Source organism: Enhydra lutris, unplaced genomic scaffold (assembly GCF_002288905.1).
Source record: "Enhydra lutris kenyoni isolate GAN:26980312 unplaced genomic scaffold, ASM228890v2 scaffoldscaffold30, whole genome shotgun sequence".
NCBI classification, from domain to species: Eukaryota; Metazoa; Chordata; class Mammalia; order Carnivora; family Mustelidae; genus Enhydra; species Enhydra lutris.
The window spans coordinates 21,181,303-21,208,830 of record NW_019154114.1 but is presented as its reverse complement, the minus strand read 5'-3'; the positions used below and the strand labels follow the sequence as shown (position 1 = coordinate 21,208,830).

The 27,528-nt window shown below is 55.7% G+C and overlaps 1 protein-coding gene across 10 annotated transcripts in view; it reads right to left on the bottom strand.

The window, feature by feature from the left end:
• Nucleotides 1-24,970, bottom strand: part of LOC111152900 (BTG3 associated nuclear protein) — a 102,200-nt gene extending 77,230 nt beyond the window's left edge. For 5 of the 10 annotated variants that reach the window (XM_022511627.1, XM_022511630.1, XM_022511632.1 and 2 more), the window contains exon 1: nucleotides 991-3,051. In XM_022511627.1, the coding sequence (XP_022367335.1) occupies nucleotides 991-1,060 (70 nt within the window). In that variant the 5' untranslated portion in view covers nucleotides 1,061-3,051. Of the gene's footprint in view, nucleotides 1-976; nucleotides 3,052-11,331; nucleotides 13,107-24,894 lie in introns of those variants that run through there. The other 5 variants (XM_022511624.1, XM_022511626.1, XM_022511623.1 and 2 more) reach the window with 4 other exon arrangements.
• Between the last annotated feature and the right edge of the window lie 2,558 nt (nucleotides 24,971-27,528).

Genomic DNA, 27,528 nt, shown 5'->3' with positions numbered 1-27,528 from the left:
CCCTTGTAACATCATTTACACGGCTCTCCCTCCCAGGGCACAACTAAGCTCCAAATAGGTTTTTTTCTTTTTCCCCCAGTGAAGGTTTTTTCAATTAACATATCAAATAGCTCATAAAAGACAGATATCATGGTACTCTCTTAGGAGATTTCCGAAAATTCTCTTTTCTGTGGGGAAAAAAGGTCAGCATTTCAATTCTATGATTCCAAAACCATAACCAGGCAGCTAACACACTCAGTGATTCTGTTACGTGCACTTCTCACTTCAAACCATAAAAAAGAAAAGAAAGGAAAAGAAATTTACAAAGAAATCTTCTAAAATAAATGTGCGGACAAAGTTTTTTCATAGGTGAAATCCCTGAAACTTAGGGTTTCTTTTATAAAGAATCTTCTCAAAACAAATATTTAAAAACTTTCAAAGTAGATATGTGCTTTTAGCGTCATTAAGAAAAACTACCCGTCTTAATGAAAGTATAGAATAAAAAGTTCTCCCAGTCAATGAAAGAATGACTTAATAAACATTTCTGGAAAATCTGTCACTTCTTATCGAAACTCTGAACACACGTGGAAACTCTACTTCCGGGAACTTACCCTGCAAAACTATTTGCTAAGAGACGGAGCAAGGCCCTTTATCGCAGATGATGCCGACAGGGAAGAGGTCCGTCAGCCGGGTGCCTGAGGCAGACTGGTACACCCAACAAAGCACCTGCACTAACGAATTCTAAGAAGCGGAGGTCATGAGGAGGACAGTGGTGGAACCCCAAGTGTCAGGGGACGGCCACAGGTGGGGGAGGGATGGGGGGAAGAGCCTGTGGGGACCGGGGGCTGCCCCTTAGGAAGGACAGATGTGGGGCCGAGGCCTTCATTTTCCACCATCCGCACACACATCACTTTCTTGCCCTGTTTTAAAGGAAAGACCACTCCTGTCAGCGCTCCTGGACTTCCGGGGAGGAGAGACGAAGACACCGCCCAGCGGCCCTCAGCGCCGTACCTGGGTGACCGGGACTCAGGTCTTCCACGGCAATCTGCACCACGTCCGCCAGGTCCTGTTCTGACATCATCCAGAGGGAGAGAAGAGTGGCCGGGCAGTGGGCAGGAACCAAACTCACGCAGGACCGGGTTTCTGCCACCTAAGAAACCAAGACAGACAGGGACAGGGAGATCACAAGCGTGACCTGTGACATGAGGCCAACTGCCAACTGTGTGTGTCCCAGAGCACGTCAGGTGCTAGGCACCATTGGATATGGGGTTCTCCTCGCTTCAGACCCCCGAACGACAGGGTTCCCTGAGAGGCAAGAAGCAGTTCACAAACACGGCTCAGGGCCTCCGTCCTTAACCACTAGATCAGCCCCTACCTGACAGCCTCCCGCTTCCCCGGCCCACTCCTCCTCACACCACCTGCCAAGTCAGCTGCCTGTGATGGCCTGACTGTGCCGTCCCCAAGCCAGGAGTCTCAGGGGTCTCCTACCTCCCCCACAGTACTGTTCTGCCCTTCCTGCTACACACACCACAACCTGGAGAATTACTGGAGAACTGACACATGCCCACTGCCGGTCTCCAGTAACACGCTGCCCACCTCCTGGATTGTCCCTCCATGGGCCCTGCCACCCTCGAGGCGGTGCCCACGTTCCCTCTCTGCTACCCAGATCGCCCTCCCACTAAGCACCTCTGTTCGCTGCCCTCTGGCTTCCAGGGCAGACCCAAACCATGGCACCACCCCAGGACCATGGCCCCGGGAGCATCCCATCCCCACGTGCCCTCAGGAGCAGGGGTTTGAGCTGTCACCCCGGAGCCAAAAACCATCTCCGGAACAGTCAGTTCCTTTCTTCTTGCTCTTGAAAAGCTTTGATTAGGCCAAGAAGGACCTTCTCTTCCAAAACAAAAACGAGGTCATAGGATGCCAGGCGTGGCCTGTCGACAGCTGGACCGAACCATGCTACTTAAGAATGGGCTGCCCCGGAGCCCTCCGGGGTCAATGTCGCCATAATGTTTTTGCATATTTATCCTCAGTTATTTGTGTCTACAAGTTTTTAATACACATTATTTCTTGCTCGTCTGCCAACTAGAGTACATGCTCTCCGGGGACAGGAAGCACACCCTGAACTCTCTGGCATGGCCCTCGTCACCAGGACGTCTCACAATCCCGAGTCCCTGCTCCCGTGGGGCAGGGAGGCGTCCAGTCAAAATTTCAGATCACCTGGTTTCACCTAGGTGTCTAAGGACACCTTTTAATGAGCCGGTTCCAGCAGGCGCAAGAGCCAACCTGCAGGTGTCCCACGTGTGCTTACATCCTCGGAGAAAATGTGCTTCCTCTTCTCTTTCATCCAGATCTTAACTCTACAGAACTTCTTAGAGACAAATTCGTAGAAGAAGGAACCAAGCTCCTGTCTTACCTCTTCCTTTAGAGAGTATGGGCAACATTTTTACATGAACGCGTTCTCGAAATCGCAAAGGCATTTTTATTCTCCACGGACACACCTGACAGGATGCTGAATGAGAGGCCCAAGCACCAACTGTCCACAACAAAGGGGAAACTGATGACACACTGTGGGGGGGAGGGGGGAGGAGGCCTTGCAGGCAGCACAGAACCTGGTAGGACCCTCAGTGGAAAGATGGTGATGACAGAGGTTTTGAACCCCCGCCTCCCCCCATAAAACCACGTGAGCAGCTAGGCTAGCAAGACCCACGTCCAGGTCAACACCTGTAACGAGATGGTGTGATGAGGTTTTCCTTACGAGCCCCAAAATACCAGCACAGGGGGACAAAGGCCTGACAGCGACAAGGTCACCGGGAGGGAGGCTACAGGTCACCGGGGGGGAAGCAGATGGGAGCAGGAAGCAGAGAGCCGCGGCGCCGGAACCAGGACCAAGCACCACCCAAGGGCAGAGGATGGCGACGGGCTTGCAGAAGTGTCCAGAAGGCCTAGCACAGTCCAGACCCCAGGAACTCTCAGAGCTAATCATCTAACTATCCAAAGCTCCCCTCAGGCCACATCCACAAAAACGAAATGACTGGGGACAGAATATCCAGTCAGGACAGGAAGAGAGAGAGACAGGGAAATGGAGTCTGACTGAAGGTGGGAGAGAGAGGGAGCCTGGCTGGCTCCGTTGGCGGGACAGGAGACTCGATCACGGGGTTGTGAGTTCAAGCCCCACTCAGGGCACAGAGTGTACTTTAAAAAAAAAAAAAAAAAAAAAAAAAAAAGGTGGGGGAGAAAAGCAGAACCAGGAGAGCTCACAAGATAAGCTGCTGTGCCTTTTAACACTTTCTAACGTCGATGGCATAAAGGACCCTAGACACCGAAATTAGAAAATCTATTCTAAACCATGCCTCCCTTCTAAACATTCAGGAAAATTAATTCTACATGAAAAGGAACAACAGCAGATACTGAAGACCAATCTCATGCAAAGATAACGTAATCTAAGAATAAGGAAAAAGCAACGCCACCACAGACCACGACAGCCCACTTGAAGACAAGCACTGAAGGGAGGCGAAACCCTTCCCCCTGAAGTGCACCAAGGACAGGGCTTATGGGGAGCCCCAGGGCGGCATCAGAAGGTGCAGACGGGCAGGGACGGGGTCAGGAGAGCTCAGACATAAACGAAACGAGACGCCCAGGAGCAGTAAACACGGGGAAACTGCGCCTAAGAAACAAAAGGAGAAAAGAAGGAAATTTTTAAGAAAGAGAAAGAGATGAAGGAGAAGAGTTCAAGAAGGAGGAGCCCAGACGGTGGCCGAGGCCCACTGGCACGGGGAGAGGCGCTCTGAAGAGGAAAACCAAGGCCAAACCCAGGGAAATGGAGTGCCCAGAAGTGTGAGTCAAGACGACTCTCTGGAAAGGATCGTCTGAAACGACTTACCAAAAAGACACACCACAAACCCAGAGAGGGGGGCGGAAAACAGACACCCAACCCCAAGACACATTCTAGTAAAAATATTATTGAAAGAAAAAGAGGAATTCCTTTACACATCCAGGCAAAAAGACCAGGTGACTTAAAATGGAAAAAAGATTATCAAACTCCAACAGAAAAAAAACAGATGAGCATGTCTAAGATACTCAAAGAAAGGAACATGGGCCGAGCATTTTGTATGCAGACAAAATGACTTCCAAGCGTAAAGGCGACAAACATTTCTTGCCACCTAGCGCTAGAGGAGTACGTTCCCATGAGCCCTCCCTGAGAAAACGGCTAGAAAACAAACCGGAAAAGCAAAAGCAGCTGAAGAAACCGGTGAGAACCGGTGAGCAGTGAGCACACTGTATTCACAAGCAGAACCAAGTGAGGAACATAAGGGAGCCGTACCCCACGACGGCTGCGTGCTCTGAGATACAAATAACCGGCCTCCAAATGGGGAGGAAACTGGAGGAATGTGCACAGAACAAGGGCCAACAATCGTCCGCGGTCACGTCGACCGGCAGCATCGGAATCCCCTTCTCAGAATGTTCTGTGTTCAGATGAGCACTTCTGGGACATTCCAACCTCATCACTCTCCGTGTCCTTGAGGCCCAGGACGAGGAACCCAGAGGTCAGGCAGACACCTGGGGCTGTGAGTGGGCGGCAAGTGTGAACTCGAGTGTGCCATGTGTCTGTGTGCACACTCAACTCTCTCCAGCGAAGAAAGATGAAGAGACCGTGGTCAGACCGGTAGCGACGGGCGTCCCTAGAGCCCACGCTGTGATGCGGCAGTGACAAGTCCCACCCGAGGAGAGCGGGGCCTCCCAGAGGAACCGCTGACTCCAGAACTGAGACAAGGGATACGCAGAATGAGCCCAGGACAGCGAGCCAGGCCAGAGGGAAGGAAGGTACGACAGACATTAGGGCTCTATCAATGGACTCACGGCCAACACGAAGAGCTCCTCCTCGGGCAAAGATGGACAAAAGACCGAACATCAACAAGGATAACTATGTCATGGACTTAAGAAAGTATTTTTAAGTTCACGACATCATGATACCAACAACAAAAGTCACCCTCGGAAGGTGCCAGGGAATGAAATCTTTAATTTTTTAAAAATGGTGATAAAAAGAAATCAAACACTTATCCTGCCTCTCCACCTGAAATGGACCACTGGAGACGTTCCACGGCACAAAGAGTGGGGAAGTGATACCGCGAAGACGCGACTTAGCGACCCTGATGAATCGAGAACGTGGCGCTTGAGCCGCCAACGCCAAGAACACCAAACACGACTCTCCGCTTTAACGACGAGCACGCCACCCCCCTGCAGCAGGCCCGCCGCCGGCACACAAAGCCATCTCCAGAACCCTATTGCTCCCGACACCTGGCACACAGAGACGTCGCGGAACACGCCACGGGCGCCACCGAAACGCACACAGCAAACCAAAAGGCATATGAGAGAACCCCAGGTCGGGGGGCGACAAAGAGGGTCCCTATAAATTAAAGGAGAGAACAACAGAGCAGACAGAACTACAGTTTTCTAAATTCGCAGCATATTTAATAAGGATTTCTAAAGGTAAAAGTCAAACCAACTTGAAAACAGTATTAGCTACACGCACGCCAAACAGCTAACTTCCTTCGTGCACAGAGACAGGCGTAAGACCAATAACCCCGATAAAAAATGAGCATACAAAATGAGGGTGAATTCACAGAAAAAAAAAAAAAGAAGTCACAAGGCCTTTAAACCTGAGAAGACTTCAACCTTTCACGTAATTTTTACACTGCAAATTCCAAATGAGACACCACCTTGCACGCATCAGACCGGCAACCCTGTCACTCGGTGTGCTCCAGGCGTCCGCGGCGGGCTCCGCGGGGCGTCGGTGGGAGTGGAGACCAGCAGGACTCCGTCAAGAGCGGCAGGCGAGAGCAGTCAGAACGCGGCTGGCCACGGCCCGGACCCTGCGCACACCCTTCGGGAATCCGTCCAGCGCCCATATTCACACGTATGTGCGAAGATCTACAGCCACAAAGACCCAGACCAGCTAAGGTGCTGCTCGGGAAGCAAAGGAAGGGACGCAGCCAACACATACAGTGACAGGAGTTCCCACGGGACACTCACAGCCACACAACGGGACACACCGAAACAGCCACATGAAAACACAGGCCGGATCTCTCTAAGAACCAGCTCCCAAGATGCTGAATTACACGAGTGTAGACGGAGCAAAGGGTATAGCGTGTGTTCTTGTCTTCAAGAGCTATGCTAGACACACACACCAATTACTTCTGGGACGTAAGAAGGAAAGGAAATTATTTTCCCGTTTATCCTTTTATAATATGTGCATTTTTATCCTGTGCATCTATCATCTTTTCAAAAAGAAAAAGCACTTTTTAAAAATGGTCATCTAGGGGCAGCTGGGCGGCTCGGTCAGTTACGTGTCTGACTCTTGATCTCTGCTCGGGTCTTGATCTCAGGGTCGTGAGTTCAAGCCCTACGTGGGGTACCAGGCCTACTTAGGAAAAAGAAGAAAAAAAAAGAAGAAAAGCCAGTCATCTAAACACACAGGCATAAACGGCCGGGGAACTCCACCATCCCAGCCCCTGCCGGAGAACAGCGCTCTCCCGGCACTGGTGCTCACCCCTCCGAGACCTGGTGGTCCGGGCAGACACCGGCGGAAGCACGAGGGCCTATCAGACTGGACGGGTCTGGAAACAGGTGTCGTGCCACCTCTGTGTCCTCTGAAGATGACCTCTAAGTACAGATTAACTGGCGGTCAGTCTGAAGGTCGGAGCTAGTCATGCCATAAACTCGGTCTTCTTTTGCCCAAATCGAGACCCAAGCAAAGATTACTGAAGGATGCGGCAAACGGGTCGGCGAAGGCGGCAGACCTCAGGGAGAGAGCACCACCCAACAACCAACCTTTGAATTGGTGGGTTTAAAACGTTTTCGGGTCACTGACTGCTTTCAAAATCTAAAAAAAAACAAAAAACAAAACAAAACAAAAAAACCCTGTGAACCGTTTTCCAGGAAAAAAACACAGAGAGACAAAATTCTGCCAAATTTCAGAGCCTCACAAACACCAATGGTGACAGCCTATCTCAGTAGCTGCTCCACCGGGGCTCAGTGTAAGAGCCACAGTTTACCGGGACACGTGGCCTCAGGACGACTGCCCTCCCCCGCAGCCACTCCAGCAGCACACCTCGGCCAAGGATCCGGGTCCCTCCGACGGGGTGTAAGCGCAGACGTGGCACAGGGCAGCTTCCGGGACACCTCGTGAAAGGGCAGCTGGTATGTGGCCACAGCCCTCCTCCCTGCCCTCCGGCTGCCAGACTCCAGGCATGAGGATGGGACGGAAAGGACTAGAAGGCTGGAGCAGAGAGCAGGACAGGAGCTGCCACATGTCCCTGCACTGGTAGCCTCAGACGTCCCCCACCAGAAGGGAAACTCACAAGCCACCTGCTCTACAACAGCGAGTTCCAGAAGCCGCCGCACGCTGCCAGGCTTAACCCAGGTGTGACGCCGGGACGCCCGTTCATGACAGCCCAGGGGCCACAGGTCCCAGGCCAAACAGCTCGCTCACCAAGGGCTAATGAAAAGTTTTCAGACGCCCAGTTCAAGCCTCTTCCCGGTCTTCCAAAATCTGCAAGCAGCTTGAGAAAATACTCCAAGCTCGCCATAAAATCCCCAGCCCTGAGCTCTTCCAAATGAGGACGCCACACGCTATCCAAGTTGTTTACTCAAGACGGTTCTGTTGCCAGGACAGAGTCATTTAAAATTCTGCTAACAGTGAAGGTTTGAACAGAAAAAACTAGGGCAACAAGCCCAAGAAAACTGGAGCAGAGCGGAACATGCGGTTGCCATTTTGGCAAATTAGATCTACCATTTCTCAGAAGTCCTGGAGACAATCCAGTCCTAATACAATGAAGCAGCTGGGCTGAGATTAACGCTCAATAACGTCTCTGACAACGACGAGGAGCTGGCCCCTAGCACGCCTGCGGAGGGGGCGTCCTCCCCGGCACACAGGAAGTCCAGAACCCACCAAGCAACATCAACGGCCCAAGTGCTTGATCTTGGGGGGGGATGACGGACGAGCGACGGCACAGCACGCCCTGAAACAGCACCCTCATCACTGTGAGTGAGGCGGGTTTAACGATTAGAACAAGATGGGAAGATGTCCGGAATCTCATATGAGCAGAGAGGGACGTAACAGGAAACCTGTAGAACTGTATGTGCTTGACCCCAGTCCTGTTGGCAAATAACGGCACCTATGTGCAGTCACACGTCCGTGTGCGAGTGTAAACGCTCACAAGAGGGTCTGGAGTGACCACGGTGAACTTCCTGGTACCCGGGAGGGAGGAAGAACGCAGACAACGCAGACAACGCTCATCCCGTATCCTTCCCAGGGTGTGGGGTCTCCTAGCAACACCTGTAACCGTCCCTGGGAAACTGCTTCCCTAAGACCGGCAGGAATTCAGACTAGGCCAACCGTGTCAAACCCCGACGAACACCAGGCAACGGCCTCAGCCCTGCCTGTGCGCAAATCCACACAGCCCTGCTCAGGGAGGCCGCTGCCCTGCACCCACGGCACCCCTGCACCCGCCCCCATGTCTGGGGCGCACCCTTTCTCCTCCACCTTCTGCATCCCAGCCCCTCCCTCCAGGGCTCAGCTGGCCAGCTGGCTCTCCCCATCCCCCACCAGTGCTTCCCAAGAACTCCCCTGGCCCCTGTGGCTGTTGTGGGCGCTCCCCTGGGCTCTGGGGTCATTCCCAACAGAACTCACATTATGTCCCCAGCCGCCCTCCATCTCTGTTGCTCTGCTCCCCTTCAGAGCAAAACTCCCCAAACTACTGCCCAGACTTGCTGCCTCGCTTCCCTCTAGGACCTTGCCCGATCACACATCCTTCCACCCATCAGACCGCCCAGGTGGGTTCCAGGCCGGCTCACTCCCGCCTCATGCACCTGCCTCTCTTGCCTTCCCTTCCCTCTGTGGGGGTCCTCATCTCCCGGACTTGGCCGAATGTCTGGGCTGGGGGCAGGACCTCTTCTCAGTCACGTGGGACGACCATCTACGTGCCGATGACACAGGCTCCCCCTCGACTCAGACCTCTCGGGTGAACTGCACATCCACGCGGCAGCCAGATCCTGGTCACCTCCCAGGGTCATCCCAATCTCCACATGCCCAAAGCGCACTCAGCACCCACCCCGCCACCACCCCGCTCCCCGCAGACTTGCCATGTCAAAACCTTCAGTCCTTGGCTCTTGTCCCTCTTACATCCATCTGTGAGCCAAGCTCTCACTTGACACGCTCTGGCCTCATCTTCTCACGTCTGGATCTGCGTCCGCGTAGTCTCCCTGCTCTGTCTTTGCATTATTCCCAATACCAAGTTCAAAAGCCACTTGGATCATGTTAAAACATGTGTCAGACTGTGTCACTCCTCTGTTCAAAGCCACCAAAGGCTTCTTGCCAACTTATGGGCTTCCTGGCACTCTGAAGCCAGCTGTGTACCGGCCGACACCCCCCTGTGTCCCTCAGGCTCTCCCCGCGCTCCTTGGACCCAGCCAAGGTGGCCTCCCCACTCGGCAGGGACATGTTCAGCTCAGAGCCCTGGCGCTCCAGCCATCTTCCCAGAGACACTGAATCACATCCATCTGAAACCCGCCAGCCGCGCCTGCCTGCCTCCCTGCTCCCCTCCCGCTTTAGCACAAAGCACTGACAGCCTCACTCACTGCATACACTCCTTTAGCACCTGTCTCTCCTACCAGGAGATAAGCTCCTTCGGGAAGGGACTTCCGTCACTTTGCTCTCTTGCCCAGCACCGGGCCTGGCACCGGCTGGGACGCAGGAACGACACACATGGTATGTCTCGTGGAAGAATCCACTGCGGGCTTCCACACCAGTGCAGAACCGGGACGGTCAGCATTCCCAGTTAAGAACTGCAGAAAGTCTGCAACATACTGGGTCTGTGTTTCCATTTCAGTAAGGACCTAGGTGAAACTAAGTCCCGAGTCAGTTTCCTTTATGACCTTGGACTCCTGTGGATGGAGTTAACAATGTAACAAGCGGCTCCTCACTTGTCAGCCGCAGACCCCAGCCGCTGCTCATCAGCAGAAATACAGAACTGCAAATTTATTTTTAATTTTGCTAGTTTTTAAATATTTTGAACACCCATAAAATAAAACCGCAAGGCCATTAAAATAGGAATAAAGAAAAGCTACTGTAATTGATACGACTTTGCCCTAGCAGTAAAGGCTTAAAAAAAGGAAATGCTCTGGACTGTCAGCCCTCGTTACAAAAAAGGCGGCAAGAAAAGAACAAGCGAACAAAGCCTCCCTGTGTCCACACTGGGATTTTCTGTCCTGCAAGAACACCACCACGTGGCTTGTCTCATTGGGGATGTCACACGTATAGGATTTTCTCTCCCACCAGTTTTTTTAGGGCAGAAATTCTGCACAGCTGTTTCTTACAACAACCCTTGAACGGGGTTGACACTGACCCTGGCCGGGAAGAGGCTACCCCAGCATCAGCCCGAGGACAGCGACCGACTCCACGCTACTGCAACGACTTCCCCGCCGTCAGACCCAGAGTGGACAGCCAGCGAGACAGAGCCAGAAAGCCTGGGCACGCCCCACCTCGAAAGGGCCTTAAGTCTAGAGCTAGTCTGACTTCACGTCACACGTGACGAAGACGTGAACTGAAGGTACGAGCCTGCGGGCCCGGCACGCATCCAAGAGTCTCGGGGCACTACTACCAGGGACAGACGCTCGGAATGTGGGGGGAACCTCCAAGAAACTAAAAAATCATCCCATTTAGTCAAATCCTTTTGGATCTAAGTATAGTAATGACAGAATTAAAAGCCGGTGCGCAGTCAGCAAAGACATCGACACTATTTAAACTAAGGCATGTGGAAAACTCGGCTTGCTTCGTTTTTTCTCCCAAATCGGTGGGGGTCAGGGGGAGGGCAGAAAACTGGGAAGCAGGAAACCCATCTTCCTATGGTTTCCACTTCTTCCTAGGAAAACCTAGTCACACCATGCCTTGGTTAAGACAGCCCCCTTAAATGTGTTTACATGTAAAATCAGAGAACGGCCAAACGAGAGAGCCGGTCTTCAGAGAGCCGGCTAATATGTTTGATTAAATTTGCCACATTTCTTCATCTTTTCCAAAAACTACACACCTCCTCAAACACGACCCATGACGGAGGCAAGAGCTGGACTGAAGCTGGTCCCATAGCCCCCACCGCCCTCATCACACACGTGCCGAGCTCAGGACCCCCCAGACCACCTTAAAGCCAGTGAGACCCCCAAAAAGCTCGTGCTCATAGGGGTGTACCTAGCAGTTACCAGATCTGAAATTAGAGCAGAAAATGCTTGACTATCTCTTTATTCATTTAAAAATTAGAGAAATCAAATTATAAAAAATCAACACATCACATGTTAACGTACCAAACATCTTTTATGAAAAATAACCACAGATCCCGAAGCAAGAGCAGCAGCAGAATCTCGAGGTCAGACTTCACGGGAAAATAACCGGATTTCCAGATCTGCGGCAACTTTTAGTCTTCTCTTGGAACCATGCTGGCTGACACACACGAAGACAAGCCACCGTCCCACAGAAGCGCGACTGGGACACTGCTTCAGCACCGTTTTAGGTGGCTGTGGCTGTTCCCTGTCGCTGCGCACCAGAACTCCACAGGTGTCTTATTCTCCCCCAAAGTCTCGCTGCGGTGTGGAATGTGAAACCTCATCAGTGACCGTTTCACTTTCTGACTCTGAAATCCACTGGTCCGTCTTGCACTGTCCACGGATCTCCCAGAGGGCCAGTGCGTAACGTCGTGCACTGCTCATCTGGAAAACACTGGGTCACCGAGTGATGAGGGTTTTCCAAACACAGTTTATTAGGTCTCATCAAAGCATGATGTTCATTTACAGTAACACTGGTAGCAGAAACATCTGTAAGTACCGAGGAGCTGTCGGGGTCCCCACGGCAGAGACACACTTTCCGAAATTCCAATCCCACTTGGAAGCCCCAATCTGATCACCGGCGAGAGCGCTGGCGGCTAACTCTGCTCACTGAGCAAGAAACATCCGCAGTTTGTCAATTACTCTTTCCCGCCGGCCCGTGAACAGAGACGGTTCGCTGAGCGAGCACTGGAGGGGCAGGAGGGCTTGTCCTTGAGGCCACGCGCACTCGGAAAGCCAGATGCCTGCTTTCCACGAACTTCCTGCTGGTCACACTGAGTGTTAAAGGGACGTGTACTTGCAGGTTGAGACTCAATGAAATAGATTTTTACTGCTGCGTCAGGGACATTCTTAAATGAAAATGGCTTTTTTTATAAGGACCCAACTGCAGTCTGGGGCCTTGGCCTCAGGTTTGGCCCGACGGCCGCAGCTTCTCCACATCAACCCCGCACCATCGGTGCAAGTACCGCCACACGAAAGAGGCAAGTGGCCTCTACTGATCGTTAGGAAAACTGGCCTCACAGGCCCCCAGGCAAGTTCTCAAGACCATGCGTGGGCTCCTCAGACCCCACTGACAGTCGCTGCTCTCGGTGTCCCATCTCCTGCGTGACTGGAAGTGAATTTCGGGTAACTTCTGCTACGAAATGCAAACCATCAAAGCAATTACAAGCAACTTTCACTTGATTTACCAACTGCCAAAGACAAACGTGAACGTGCCCGAGAAGCCTGCGGGGAGGAGCACGGGTGCTCACCGCCACAGCCCCGACCACAAGGCCCCGAGTCAGCGGTGCGTCGTTGCTCACATGGTAAGCATCTCCCCCGACAACAGAAACCACCACCTGCCCCCAAGAGGCAGGAGCACGGTACTGAGCACCCGACTGCAGGCTTCAAGGCCTCAGGCTGATGTCTTAGCTCTGGGAGGAGTTTCTAGAAGCCTCTGTGAACTTTCACACATTAAGTGACCTTCTTGCGCCCTTCCAAAGTAGCCGCTGGGCGCTGCGGTCAACCAACGCCATGAGGGAGGAGAGCGTCACCCGCCCTGAAGGTGCTTCCTAGCACGGCGCGTGCGAGGGACGAGCGGGATCTACTGCTTGGCCAGAGCGGGAACAGGCCTAGCTTGGGGACCACTGACCGAGGCTACTGGAGATCTGGGGGAGTCGGCAGAGGACAGAGGCAAGAACGAAGGTATTAGAGGTTCAGGTCTCCCAGGCAGGGCCCTTGAAAAGCCCACGGCATAAAGCTAGCAGAAGCCTGGGGCGCCTGGGGGGCTCAGTGGGTTAAGCCTCTGCCTTCGACTCAGGCCATGATCCCAGGGTCCTGGGATCGAGCCCTGCATCAGGGTCCCTGCTCAGCGGGGAGCCTGCTTCTCCCTCTCCCCCTGCTGACTTTCCCTCTCTCCCTGTGTCTCTCTTTGTCAAATAAATAAATAAAATCTTTAAAAAAAAAAAAAAAAAAAAAAAACCAACTAGCAGGTCTGCTCTCAGTGATCTAAGCCTAAGAAGCCCTGCCCGATGCCACAAGGTCCCAGCAGGGGCGGTGGGGAGGGTAGCAGGAGCATCAGCCGTAAACGATTTCGGGGACACTTAAACATGGGCAGTATCCTCGGTGGCACTATTACTCTTTTTTTAGGCATGGTTATGTGAAAGGACGCTCCTGCTCTCAGGACAGGAGCACTCAAGCACTTAGCGGTGAAATACGGCGAGCTCTGCAACTTACTTTGAAAAGCTGAAAAAAAACACAGGTTACCAAAAACTACCAAAATGTGTAGTTCTCACAGTATTTCAACTTTCATTATGACTTGTTGTGCCGACCTGTGATCAGTGATTATGATTCACTGAAAGCAGCGGGATGAGCAGCACGTTTCAGCGATGATGCAGCTCTGAGACAGGCACGTGCGGGGTCTCGCTCCGCGCACTGCTCCGGCGGCCGGTCAGCAGCAGTGCCGTGCAAACCCCTGCATGTGCCGGGCCCGCTGGGAAACCCGGGGACTCGCAGGACGCACGTTACTGCGGCCCTCCCTTCGCTGCAGAGGTCTGCGACCAGACCCCAGCATCTCTGAGGTGTGCCTGGACACGCCGAGGCGGTAGCGCCCCGTAACACCAGCCCTCTGCGGGCGGAGATGGAGGCCCCACACCCGTGAACTCACTGCTCTCCTCCAGCAACTCTCCTCTAGACTAAGGGGAGGAGAGGCGGCACAGAACCACGGACCCCACAGAAGGCACTCGTCCTGAGGGGCCAAGCAGCGGCTGGAGGGCTCCCTGCCGGCGGCCGGCGCCCCACACCATGGTGGCGTGCGCTGCTGACAGTGGGGGAACCAGGCACAGAAGAACAATGCACTCTACTCTGCAGCATCGCCGGTAAAAGGCCCTAAAATAAGGAAATGTTTAGAAAAAAAAAAAAATAATAAAACCCGCCAATCCACTGCGTTGCCCCCCGCCCCCGCTACCACCACATCCCTCCTGCGCCTGACTCCTCAAGCGCGTTCTGGAACTCTCCCCCAAACCGTTCACAAACAGCATGTCTTCCCTCTCCCTGCGAATCCCAGACACACAGTATGTTTTCCAAACCCCCTGTCAGACTGGAGCTGCTCCCCGGGGGTGCAGAGAAGAGCCCGGCAGCAACCCCAACTGCCCTTGCACACCCCCCTTTCGTGACACACACAAGTGACAGCACCGCGGAGCAACAGCACACTCACAAGGTACAATGAAAATGCAAGAGAGGGCCCTTCCCTGGAGAGAGCAAGAGTGTCTGAGAGCTAACGCCTGTCCAGGACGGCTGCAGGGACAGTGGCCTATGGAGTGCACGTTGGCCAGTTCCCCCCAGCAGAGACACAGAAGTCATCGTGGGTCCCTGCACTTCAAATAAATGAGTCCCTCGCAAATATGGGCAAGCTTCTTCTTAGCAAGATTACTAATTTAAAATGCCTCCAAGTTCCTGGCCAGTTCTAAAATCCAAGACTCTGGGATGTGGAAATATGACCAGAGTGCCCTGAAGACACGGGGTGGGGACGGGGAGTTAGCAGAGCACGCTCCCCACGACCGTGTCCTGCTAACTGCGCCGACACAGTGTCCATCTTCCTCCCTGGTGTCTGCGCCTGCACAACTGTCCCTCTCTTTTGGCTCCCTCCAGAAACTGAAATCCTTTCATCGCCCATCTGCTGCTTCTGCTTAATGCCACGTACTGTGAAGCCTGGGCAGGAGAACGGTCATCGGTCCAAGGATAAGGATGCCACAGCGTACTAACCTCCTTTTTCCACCTCGCCATTTCACAGAAACCAAACAAACCACTAGCGGGTGCCAAGATGTTGAGGCGGTTTGGGACCCTAAGCAGGCGACATAAAAACAAAAGAAGATTAACCCCCGACTTGAGCAGTCATTAAAGTAAGTCACAGTGACAGGTGGCAGATGCTGGGACAGTTCTAGGAGTTTCTGATCCCCACCTGTGTCAAGCAAGCGCAACCTCTCAGAGCAGGGCTGACAACCAAAGAGAACTCGTTAACAGGATCCGGAACAGAAAACAAAGTCCAGGAACACTGGCAAAGGTCATGTCAGGGACACTGGCTGACCCGGGCACAGCCCTCACACGGGCTCACTGGTGGCAGACACAGCCCACGCCCCTATCACGGTGGGGGCCCGGGGATCTCAGTTGATGGTCTCGGTACTAGATATATAGTCAGAAGTTAGTCATGGAAAACAACACAAAGAAGTAAGCTGCACGTGGGACCCCAAATTAGCTGGATCAGGTCTAAGACTGAAAGAGGGTCCACGCAGCCCAAACGTCCATGTAAAGCATCTAGTGTGATTCTGTACAGCCACGTGGTCATCCAATCTTCATCCAACTAGTTGGCCTTTCTCTTAGCTCCAGAACACCAGGAAGCCTGTGTGAACTGGTAGGGGGACTCAGGGGTCCGGGCTGCAGAGGGCACGAAGGAGAGAAGCCCGGTGAACGCTGAGCTACCGGCCTCCCGAATGTGCCCATCTGCACCCCCCCTACAGCCCCACCAGTGGGGCTCGGGCTGCCCTACCCTAGAGGGGACGCTGAAGGGTCTGCCCTGAGCCAAAGAGCCAGAACAAGGTGCTCTGGGTCTCAGACCCCAACACTCCCCCTCCTCGAAACCAGCCCACGCCACGCCACGTAAGACAGTCCTATCAGCGACAGAGCTGCGACGCATCTGAGAGAGGATGAGTCCACCTGAACACAGAAGTGTGTGAGGACCCACGGCCGGAGCGCGGAACAGGAGCCTGGAGCCCACGCTCGAGTCGGAGCCACACACTGAGCCGAGCAAGCCAGACTCCAGGCGCGAATTCAGACAAGGAAGGCAACGCGGGGGCCTGAAACGGTTTGCTAGGGGAGCGAAGGTAATTTCCAGATGAAACGTACTCTTAAATTTTAAGAAAATCTATTTGCTGACCAAAAAAATTTACTTTGGTTAAAGACACAGGACAGGGGCACCTGGGTGGCTCAGTGGGTTAAAGCCTCTGCCTTCGGCTCAGGTCATGGTCTCAGGGTCCTGGGATCGAGCCCCACATCGGGCTCTCTGCTCAGCAGGGAGCCTGCTTCCCTTCCTCTCTCTCTGCCGGCCTCTCTGCCTACTTGTGATCTCTGTCTGTCAAATAAATAAATAAAATCTTAAAAAAAAAAAAAAAAAAGACACAGGACATGGGGCGCCTGGGTGGCTCAGTCGGTTAAGCGTTTGCCTTTGGCTCAGGTCACGATAGCAGGGTCCTGGGAAGGAGCCCCCCACTCCTCCCTCCCCCTCTGCCCCTCCCCCTGCTCTCTCTCTGTCTCTCTCAAATAAAATCTAAAAACAAAACAAAACAAACAAAAAAACACATGACATAACTTACTTGGATCTCAGAGATGTTTTCACCTTAGCCCCATAACAACCTTTCAAGGGTGTTAATTTTCAATTCAGAAACCCTAAACTTTTAGACTCTGATTAAAAACAAACAAAACAACAACAAAAACAGGTCCAGGTCCAGCACTGAGTAGGTACCCTCGGAAAATAACTTACCTAGCCCAACAGGGTTACGCACACTTGAGAATAACCTTAGTAAATTTTAAATTAAAAAAGGTTTAAAAAAATACTTTAAAAAAATAAATCTAGCAGATGACGCTACATGAGGTCATATTCACTTCTAACCCCAATTCTAGCACACTCTCAACACACCGCACGCACACTTGCGACTGACGGTCTGAGACTCTGGAGAGAGCAAGCATTGTCCCCACTGACCGTCTTCCCATTTCTAATCAGAAGCACAGAAGGAAATGGTTATTCAACGTGGTTTTTGTCAACAAAACTCGCACATTTGATTTTACTAAAATGTGTAATTTATAATGAATATGGGCCTCATTTCTGATTCTATGGGCCAGGGCAAATATTCTGGGGGAAAAACAGATTCATCCAAGTGTAGAAGAGTCCATTTTTCTTTTACCGTAAGGACGTTGTCGGGACAAGAAGTAAAATCCGAGTTAGCTCTGCTGCTCAGATAACAGAGCTATATGAATGATAAATTTCCAATTTCAGTAATTGTGTTGGGGTTACACAAAAGAATATCCCTGTTTATAGGAAACCACTACTTAAGGACTTAGGAGTAAAGGGACATCACATCTTACACTGTTCAGGGGGAAAAAATACACACATCAACAGTTGCAGAGAGGAGAGGAAATAAATCAAGTATAAAACAGAACATGTGAGAACGGAGAGGGCTGTCACAACTCTTTGTACCGTTCCTGCAAATTCGAAGCCTGAAAACACCCAACTCCTGCGGAGAGAAGAGGGTTTTCTCCACAGAACGGCGCTGGGGACGGAGGGAAGCTTTCTCATCCGAAGGGGCCTCCGACACGCCCACTTCCACTTTGGAGACGCCGCCACGGGACACTTCCTTTCCGAGCAGATTTCCCGAAAACGGACTCGAGGTTTCTGCCCCACGCACCTCGTGCCTTCTGCAGCTGGCGAGGCGGTCCCCGCGGACCTCCCCCGGACAGCCCAGTCTCAGTGCAGGTCAGGAGCGGGACGGTGTCGGTGAGCGGCAGCGCGGCTGTGACAGAGGACAGCCCCGTGAGCAGCCTGGCACCAGCTCTAGGGGCCCCGCCATGTCGCGGTCACCGAGCCCCCATCTCGGAGTTCTCCAATCTGCACGAGCATTCGGGGTCTGGGCGTGGGGTGCACCAACCACAGCCCAGGAGCCCAACCTCGCGCCTTCTGGAGTCACCGCGCTGTAGGACGGACACACGCATCCTGGTTCCCGCCCTCCGAGGGCAGAGCTGGGCAGCTGGGACAGAGACGCCAACGCCAAAAACATTCCCTTATCCTGCCCTTTACAGAAAAGGTTTATGCACTTCTGCCCTAGAGCTCCCAAGCGTTGAGTGACCTTTGTGGCATCTTCAGACCTTGAAACTGCCCCGAGGCCGAGGGATCAAGAAACTCGGACCCATTTCTGTGGAAGGGTCATCCTGGGCTCCCGAAAGACGTGCCTGCACTGTGACAGGACCGGGACAGGCCTCAGGGCCTCCGCCGGCTCCTCTTCCGCCTTGCTCACTGGATGGACAGACTTCGGATTCCTACCGTGGCGGGTCCACGGAAATCCCAACCAGGTAACGCACGCTTGCAGAGTTCCCGAACAATCCCCAGGAGGACTCCAGAAGCCAGCCTCCCGGCATTCCGTACGAGCAGCCTGTCGCCTGTCTCCCTTTCTCCTCCCTATCACAGCATGATTGCATTTTACGTCAATTTGAGTGACACAAATCTAAAATAACACATTAAACCCTCACTTGGCAAAAAATGTGAAAATCAGCTGAATGTCACAAATCGTAAAAATCCATAAAATGTCTAATTGCAAAAGGCGAAGGCCAAGTCACTACCAACAGCTGCGGCGACTTTTAGCTGGAAACAGGACACTTGGCCTTCTCTGACCAATTCAGTCTGAGAAACCGTGGGGAGTGAATCACGGTGGGCATCTTCGGGGCAACCTGGCGCAGTGCTAGGCTCCTGCGACGAGAGCTCACCCCATACAGCATGGGGCGGCAGCAGACAGGTGCCTCCCCGCCATCCACCTGCCGGCGGCATCACAGGTAACAGCAGCCCGTGTCTGTGTGTCCCTGCTCTGTGAAGCGAAGACGCCCAGGGCTCTGGCCACACTCAGGGACGCACTGCGGACCCCCAGGAGTGCAGCAGCGCACATCACCAAGTTTTCACGGGGCAGTTTCACTCAAACCCCCTTCCGGTTATTTCGTGATTTTCTACCTTGTGAAACGGGGAAAAATCAGTACAGACCACAAGCAGCGTGTTTTGAAGCACAGAAAGTCAGTCTTTATTACTGAACAGTTGGTCGGTACAGGGTTCTGCCCACAGGTGCTCAGGCCCCAGCCCGACGGGCTCGCCGCGGGCCCGCGTCCCCAACAGCACGCCCAGCTGCTCGCCGGGCCGCTGTCCCCCCAGGGCCCTCCTGTCCAACCTGCCGTCGCTTGCCGTGCTCCTCGGATGCTCCTCTCCTAAGCGCTCGTACGGAATCACCTGGGCAAGGCAACGGCATCCGTTTCCCCACGAACACCCCCTCCACCTACCGACTTTGCACGCGGCTGAATTAAAGCGCGCTCAGCTCTGCCTTCTGCTTGCCCGACGTCCTTCGTCCATCGCTTCCACGCCGTAAGCAATCTGACCCCGCAGGTTACTACTGACCACCACCGCCTCTCCCTTCCACTGTGACGCTTAGTCATAAAGTGACTCTGACTGGCCGCCCCAGTACAGAGGTAGATGGTCGAAACATTTAACCAAATCGGACAGTTGTTGGCCATGGGCAGAAGTAAAAGGTGCAGGGGCACCTGGGTGGCTCAGTGGGTTAAGCCTCTGCCTTCGGCTCAGGTCATGATCCCAGGGTCCTGGGATTGAGCCCCACATCGGGCTCTCTGCTCAACAGGGAACCTGCTTCCTCCTCTCTCTCTCTCTCTGCCTGCTTGTGATCTCTGTCTCTGTCAAATAAATAAAATCTTAAAAAAAAAAAAGGTGCAGAAAAATTAATTCAAAATTTCATCTCATGTGATGTTACAGAATTTTGGGCCTACGATCTGCTTGTGGCTGGAGAAGTTAACGTTCCCATCTCACGTTAAATCAAGAAAGGCCACACGTCTCAAGCCATGGGTGGGCTCCAGGGCCTGACCCACGCTCCGCTGCCCCTGAAAGAGATGAACAAGGGGCTGCTGCCCTCACCGCTGCACTGGCGGGTGAGGAGTCAAGAACCTCCTCTGGGTGGGGGGACAGGGGGGACCGTCCAGCCACAGTCCCGGACAAGGAGCGACCAGAGCCAGAAAGCAAGGTGAAGACAGCATGAGCTATTAGCTAACGCTCTGACTTTTAACTGGTGCCACAGCCTGCACGAGACGAAACTGGGCAACCTAAGGGTGAAGTGTTTCAGCACTTCCCTGAAAAGCAGGGGTCGCTGCGGACTCTAATTCTCGGGGACCGGCTCAACGAGCTCTAGGCACTGGACAACGAGAAAACAAGTGCAGTTTTTACAAAAACAAGCCGCAGTCACGTGACCCCACTCACTGCCTGCTCTCCAGCTCCCTAGCCCTCCTCCTCACACCCCAGAAAAATGAACGTTTCGGAGCGGTTCAGAGTACTCGAGGGAACACGCCATCGTGTGATCTTGTTTTTCTGACCGTCCTATACGTGACGTCGGAGAACACAATGCTGTCATTTACCTGTCATGCGGAGGACTCTCTAAAGCTTTTATCTGAGTCAATCTCATTGAAAACCTTAATGTGTATTTTCCTCCAGGAGCTTCTTCAAAAAAAGAAAAACGTTTCCTTTCCCAGATCTAAACGGCCAAACTGGTAAAGTTACGTGCACCTTTCCAGGTCCATCTTGTGGGTCACGTATTTACTTGAATAGCTCAGCTGTGGGGACTCACGCGGTGTGCCAGATCCTTAAGGAGAGATGCCGGCTATCCAGCCACGCCATCACAAGCTCGCCCAGACCCCGTACCTGAAGCACCCATCTTCCAGTCCGCAAGACTGTGGTTGTCTAGCCCACCTCCTTGGCGACGGTCTCGCACAGGAAGTACTTCTTCAGCATCAAAGTGCATACACCACACCGGGCCATCTTTCTAAATGCAAATTCTGGGTGTTTCTCAGTCTTGCAAGACAGGGATACTTTTAAGGGACACCCATTAACATTTTGGTGAACGACCCTCCATTCGGGTTCTCTCGGGACTGGACTATGGGCTTGCACTTGTGTCTCGGTTTATCAGCTGGGGTACGTGACATCATAGGTGCTATTACTGGTGATGTTAAGGAGGTGATTTTTCCACTGTGAAGTTACCATTTTTCCCTGTGTAATTTACAAATATCTGGGAGAGATACTCTGGGGCTACGTAAGTATGAGAGATTGGAGGAGACTTCAGAAGACATGACAATTAAGTGCGGAGTGGGATCCTGGATAAAATCCTGAAACACAAAAAGGGTATTAATGGAAAACTTACGAAATTCAGTTAGGTCTGCAGTTTAGTTAACAGTACTGTGCCGACGTTAAGGTTCTGATTTTTAGGGTATCTGGTTATGTAAGAACTCAGCACTACCGGAAGTGGGTGACGGGAACAGGGAAGTTTTCTGAACTATTTCTGCAACCTTTCTGTGAATCTAAAATTACTGCAAAAGGAAAAGTTTACAAAGCTGCAGATTCCGATTCCGTATGTCTGGTGGGGGCCTGAGAGCTTGCCTTTTCCTTGGAACACCCAGCGATGGCGAGGTCACTGTGTGGGCCCTGCTAGGCCCTGACAGATGCGGGGACGTACTTCACTGGGCACCATTTTCAAAGGACAATTGACTAAAATGCACCAAGACTACACCTCAAGTGTAATTCCTGCTTAACTAGAAGCGACCCTTAAGTCTGGCACACTGAAGTGCTACCCTCACATGACATGGTCCGAGAAGCTGGTGTGCCAAGGCGACCTCGAGTCTGAATCTACCTTTGCGACTTGTGTCTACAACTGGCCTTCCAGGGCTGAGCTGACCCTGCTCCAAGGCTGTGGAGCCAGAACCGCAGCAGGAACGCAGGACATCCGCCCACACGGCAACGCAGAGGCGGCCACGGGGACAGTGGTCAGGCCACCCATTCCACGGCGGAAGGCATCCATTACCAAGGCCGCAGGGTGGCAGGAGAGCAGAATGACAAGAACCAGAATGCCGAGAATGGGCTCAGGAATTCCTGCTCCCAAGAGCAAATGGTCACAAAGTTGACCCCTATTCATTCCACTAAGGTAATTGCATAATAATAAACCCACAAGAAAGAAAATAAGACACAAGATACTTTGCAAATTTCTGCGAGGCCTGAAGGCGCTCAGGAGAGCCAAGGGAACCACAGTGTGGAGCACACAGGAGTGGTGCAGCTGAAGGTGGGCTCGAAGCCTGACACAGGCCAGGGCACTCCGCAGAGTGTGGGCTGCACCTGCTCCCACAAGCTGGACGCGGGCACAGAAGAGCTGTGCGAGAAGCCTCCCTGGACCAGGCAGACCAGCCCCCAATCAGAGGGGTCTTTCTTAAGCCGTAAGACCCAGAGGAAAAGGCTCTGCAACCAGGCTCCTGACATCCCACACAGTAACGAGCTCCCGGTCACCGGAGGGGAGACCCACACGTTTTCACAACCAGACGCACAGACTCGGAGCTCTCTGCCCACTTCCTCTTGCCTTAAACAACAATTACCAATATTTAAGGAATCTTTGCCATACGAAGTACGAAGCCAAAGCCTTTAAGAAGATGGCGACAACGACACTAGAAGATACAAGAATTCAAAGAACAAAAGAAATAAAAAAATCCTTTTGGTGTCCTCAAAGCCAAGAAGATCGCGCATTCGTAACACAAGCAGCTGCCACGGACAACAAAACAGACAACATAAGCTCCCGGTGGTCTTCAACTGTGGAAAGGAAAAGCTTAGAACAGCACTGGAGATAAACGAAGCCCTCTCCCCAAAACGAGAATGATGTGACCGAAGAGGACAGAAACAAGAGATTCAGTGGGTCAGTCCGAGACGTCCAACATCAGAATGACAGAAAGAATAAATCCAGAAGAAATTCCTCAACGGATGCAAGAGAACATCGTGGGGCTTCGGGGCGAGCCCTCAGAGCACGTGCAGTGGGACCCCACACCCAGGGCGCTCTGAGAACACCCTCACAGCAAGCAGGGTCCTGAGGTCACCAGAAAGGACTGAAGCACTGAAACTGGAAACGACGGACAAAGCCAGGACTGAGACACGGAGTCCTGAACGGACTCGGACCCACAGGAAACGAAAGTGTGCGCAAACCTGGGCTGGCGGACTGAGCGATCAATCCCGACTAGAAAAAGAGGACTGGGGAGAAGAGCGGAGGCTGAAGAGCCGGGACAGTACCCCTGAGAACGTAAAACCAGGCGAAGAGTCCCGGGGAGCACATGCAGAGACAGCCCAGGCCCGTACCGGGCAGAAAAGACCTTCCCCCGCGGTAAAGCAAGCAGCACTGCCCGGTCTTGGAACAACGGGAGTCCCGGAACAGGGTGGGTTGGGGAGCGGGGACGGGAAGAAGGAAGTCATCCTAGAGCAGCTGCGTCACCGCCCGGCGATCCGACAGTGCCGCTGCCCTGGCCCGGGCTCCGCACGCAGAAAGACTAGGTCCTGGCGGCCGAGCTGCTGCCCTGCCCAGGCTCTCCCTGGTGCTTCCTGCACCGCCGCTCCGGGTAAGCTCTCCACGCGTGCCTGTGCTTCTCAGAAAACAGACCGCACACCGACTGAGTTCCAGCCCTCGGCCGTGTGTGTGCTGGACCACTGTCCTCACCTGTGTGGGTCCCACTGACCTCATCTATGACGCGGGGCAGTCTGCACGACCCGGGGTCCCTGGGATGACAACACTGGGGTGACCAGCAGTCCCGGCCGCCGCACTGAACCCGTTAGAAACCCACAGCCGGGTGACGTGGACACAACCCCACGTCCCCAGGGGACACTTGCTTCCACTGCAGGCACAGGCCTGGGGGGCCCGGCAGGAGGGCTAACCCGGCGGGCTGTTCCGTGGCTCCCCCGCCAGCACCGGCACCCCCGGACCCTACAGCGGAAGGCTGAAGCGCTGGGCCGTCCGCTGGGATGCCCGCCCCTCGCTCGGGGAAGACCACTGCACCCCGCGCCGGCGGGCTCCCCGGGCTCCTCCACGACACCTCCGGCGGCCGCGGGGTGCGCTCCGGGCGGGGCGGCGCAGGGCGGACCGCGAGCCCCCAGCCGGCCCACGTGCACGGGCCCGGCACGCCCGCACACGGCAGCAGCTCCTCGGGAGCGCCCGGTCTCCGGGCAGCGCCGCGCCCCACGCGGGCAGCCTCGCAAGCGCTCGGACGGTGCAGGCGACACGGGCCTGCACCGGGCCAGGGCGGCGCCCGCGGCGAGCCCCGAGGCCACACTTCCGCAGCCTGCGCCCGACCTCGTCCCCGGCGGCCCGGGGCCCTCCCCAGCCGGCACCGGGCCCTGCTTCCCCCACAGCGCTCGGCCCACGGGGTGCGCTCCTGCCCGCCGGTGCCCCGGGCCCACGCGCGGCGGAGGGCGGCCCGGCGGGAACCCCCGGCGCGGGCCTCGCTCGCAGGGCGCTGTCCCCGCGCCCCGACAGGTGACAGGGGCGCCCGCCGCCGCGCGCAGCCGCCTGGCCCGGCCCCCGCCCGGCCCCCGGGGAGCGAGGCTGGCGCGCGGCCCATGGCCCGGAGCGGAGTCGGGGGCCGCCGGGGGCGGGGGGAGGGCCGGACCGCGGGGAGGGGGACCGGGCGGGGGCGGCGGGCCCGGCGGGGAGCCGCAGGGAGCGCGGAGGGGGCGCGGGGGCCGGGCGAGCCGGCGGGACCGAGGCCGAGGGCGCCGAGGGGCGTCGGGGCCGAGGGCGGCGGGCCGTTGGCCGGCCGCGCAGGGCGTCCGGGCGGGGGCGGCGGGCGCGGGCGCGGCGGCCGGAGGAGGGAGGAGGGAGGAGGGGAGATCTCGCTCTCGCTCTCGCTCTCGCCCCGCGGGAAGGGGGAGGTGGAGACGCGACCGGCTGCGGGAGCTGCAATTACCGTGTGGGCTGCGGAATTCTCGTGGTGTTTGTCGGGGAGATGCGATAATGGCGTCCGTCCTCGCGAGAGAAGCCGCCGCTCTGCGCAGGCGCCGCGAGTCCCTCCCCGCGGCCCGCCGCCCCGCCTCGTCTGCGCAGGCTCTCCGAGCAGGGCGCGCCGGGCTCCGGGACGCGGCGAGGGGGCGGGGCCTGCCGCCGCGGGCCTCCCGCGCGCGCCTTCGCCCGCGCCGGCGAATGCCGAGCATGCGCACGCGACCTCCCGCCGCGCCACGGTCGGGGCCTCTCAAGATCGTCCCTTCCCCGGCGTGAGCTCCGTCTTCTCGTTACCCAGTCAGGAGTCGCGTCGGCGCAGCGGGAGAGGAATGTACCATTTCTTCTGAGGCTGGATGACTAGGGAATTACCTCCCCGCGACGACTACATATCCCGGAGGGCCCTGCGCGAGCTGCGAGCGGGGCTTTCTGGGAATCGTAGTCCCTGCGCGGTCGCCGAGCCTGCCGGTACTTGTAGTCTCTCCATACTCCGTGCTCCCTTCGGCGCCCGCGCGCGCAGCTGCTGGGACTTGTAGTTGGGAGGGAAGGACCGAAGTTCCGGGGTCGGGGTCGGGGTCGGGGTGCGGGGGGGGTGGGGCATGGCTGGCGCGCGGGGTCTCCGGCGTCCGTCCGCATGGCCCGGCGCTGCCGCGCTTAGGCGTGTGTGCCCGGCCGTTCCCTGCGGTCGCGGTGGCTGTCCGACGGCGCTCACAGCGGCGCGCGGTCCCCGGAGGCCCTGCTCCCGCGTCCCGGCCCCGCGCCGCCCGCCCCGCCGTCTGGTTTTCTGGTTCGGGCCGCTGTGTCCCCGAGCTGCCTCGGCCCGTCTCGCGGACACCTGCCGGCCGCCTCGTGCGGGCGGGACACGCGGTCCTGCTCCTCGGGCTTCCCCGCCCCCGGCCCCCGTCGCCGCGGTGAGACCGGACTCTGGCCGGTGACGGGCCGTGTGACCTCGGGCGACCTTGCCGGGGACGCTTCCTTTCAAAAGTGACCTCGGGGAGCCGCCGGGCCGGGTCGTCCCCGGGTTAGCTGTGCGGGAAGGGCACCCCGAAGACGCTCCGGACGGCGGCCGCGGGAGACCCGGGCGGGAGTCCGGGGCGGGGGAGGACACGTGGCTCCGAGGCGACGCCGCCCCGGGAGGGCCGCGGCTCGGCAAGGTCGCGCCGCCCGGAAAAAAAACGAGGCGGGTTCGCGGTGCGGGACGCGGTCCGGTGGCTGCCGAGCTGGGGGCGGGGCGGAGCCGCACAAACCCCCGAGGGGGGCAGGGCCGGGCCGCCCACCGCGCCGCCTGCGTCCGGCTCCGCCTCGGCCGCGGCCAGTCCCGGTGCTGACCCCAGGGCCCTCGACGCGGACGCGCGGACGTGTGAGCGCGAGCGGTGACCGCGGCGGACCCTGTCGCATTCCCGGACGCCGCCCTGTCCTCTTGGCGGCCGGCGCGGCGCGGGTCCCCGCTCCCTCCCGGCCCTGCCCCTGCGCCCCGCGGGCTCCAGCCCAGTCTTCACCCGGATCGCGCGCCAGGAAGACGGTCGCGGTGCTGGTGCCACAGTCGCGGTTGTCTTGTGTGTGGATGACTCGGCGCGTTAACTCTTCACCGCACTGCCCAGGAGGGTCAGGGAGAGGCCGGTGCCGCCCGGACCGACACCGGCTGATGCACCGTGGTTCTGAGAACAGTGGAGCAGCTGGACGTCGGCGAGGACGGCCGTGCACGGAGGGGGAGCTGCTTCCCTACTGCGGGGGATGCTCCTTGCCAGGCACTTCCTCAAGAGTCGGGTGTGGGGGCTCTGGGCGGCTCGGTGGGTATAGCCTCTGACTACTGATTTCAGTCTATTGCTGGGTCATGACCTCGGGGTTGCGTAACAGTCCCGCATCAGGCTCCATGTGGGCGTGGAGCCTGCGTAAGATTCTCTCTCTGCCTCTGCCCCTTCTGTCTCTTTCTCTGTCTCTGTCTCTCTCACAAAAAATAATAATTTCATATATATATATGAAGTCATCATCATCCTCTTCCAGTTCAGGTTCTGGAGTTAAGGAGGCTGGTGCCATGTCAGTGGGGGCTTGATGAGAAGACAGGGAGGTGCACTCTGGCCTGAATGGCACCAGAAATGGGGCACCCCTTCCATCTGTGTGCCCTGGGCATTTGCAAAAATCTCAAAGGCCCTTTCTCCAAAACCGTGTGTTGCCCACTTCAAGCAAATCCTGGGATTCTGCAGAAGGGCCCTGTTCCTGAAGATGCCGCTGGGGTGGAGGGAAGTCCATCCTTCATGAAACTCCCAGTCGCCCGAGAAGAGCCTAGAAAGCAGTTCTGCCATCTACAAGAGCAGGGACACGGAGCTGGCCTGACCTGGGCTTGGAATCTAAGCTCTCCCGTGTGCAAATTACACTGTTGAGGCCTCCTGAGCCTGGTCCACCCCCTCTGGAAACCGGCCTTTTAAACTCACAGCACGTGGGGAGCCTGGGAGGATTCAATGAAGCAGACTTCATAAAGGGTTTAGCAGAGGGTCTGACTCCAGAAATGACCCTATGACCATATGTTAAGTTGCCACACCATGAGCTCGGCATGTAGAATCATGCCTGCTCTTGCGGAAGAACGTGAAGTTCACAAAGGTTAAGC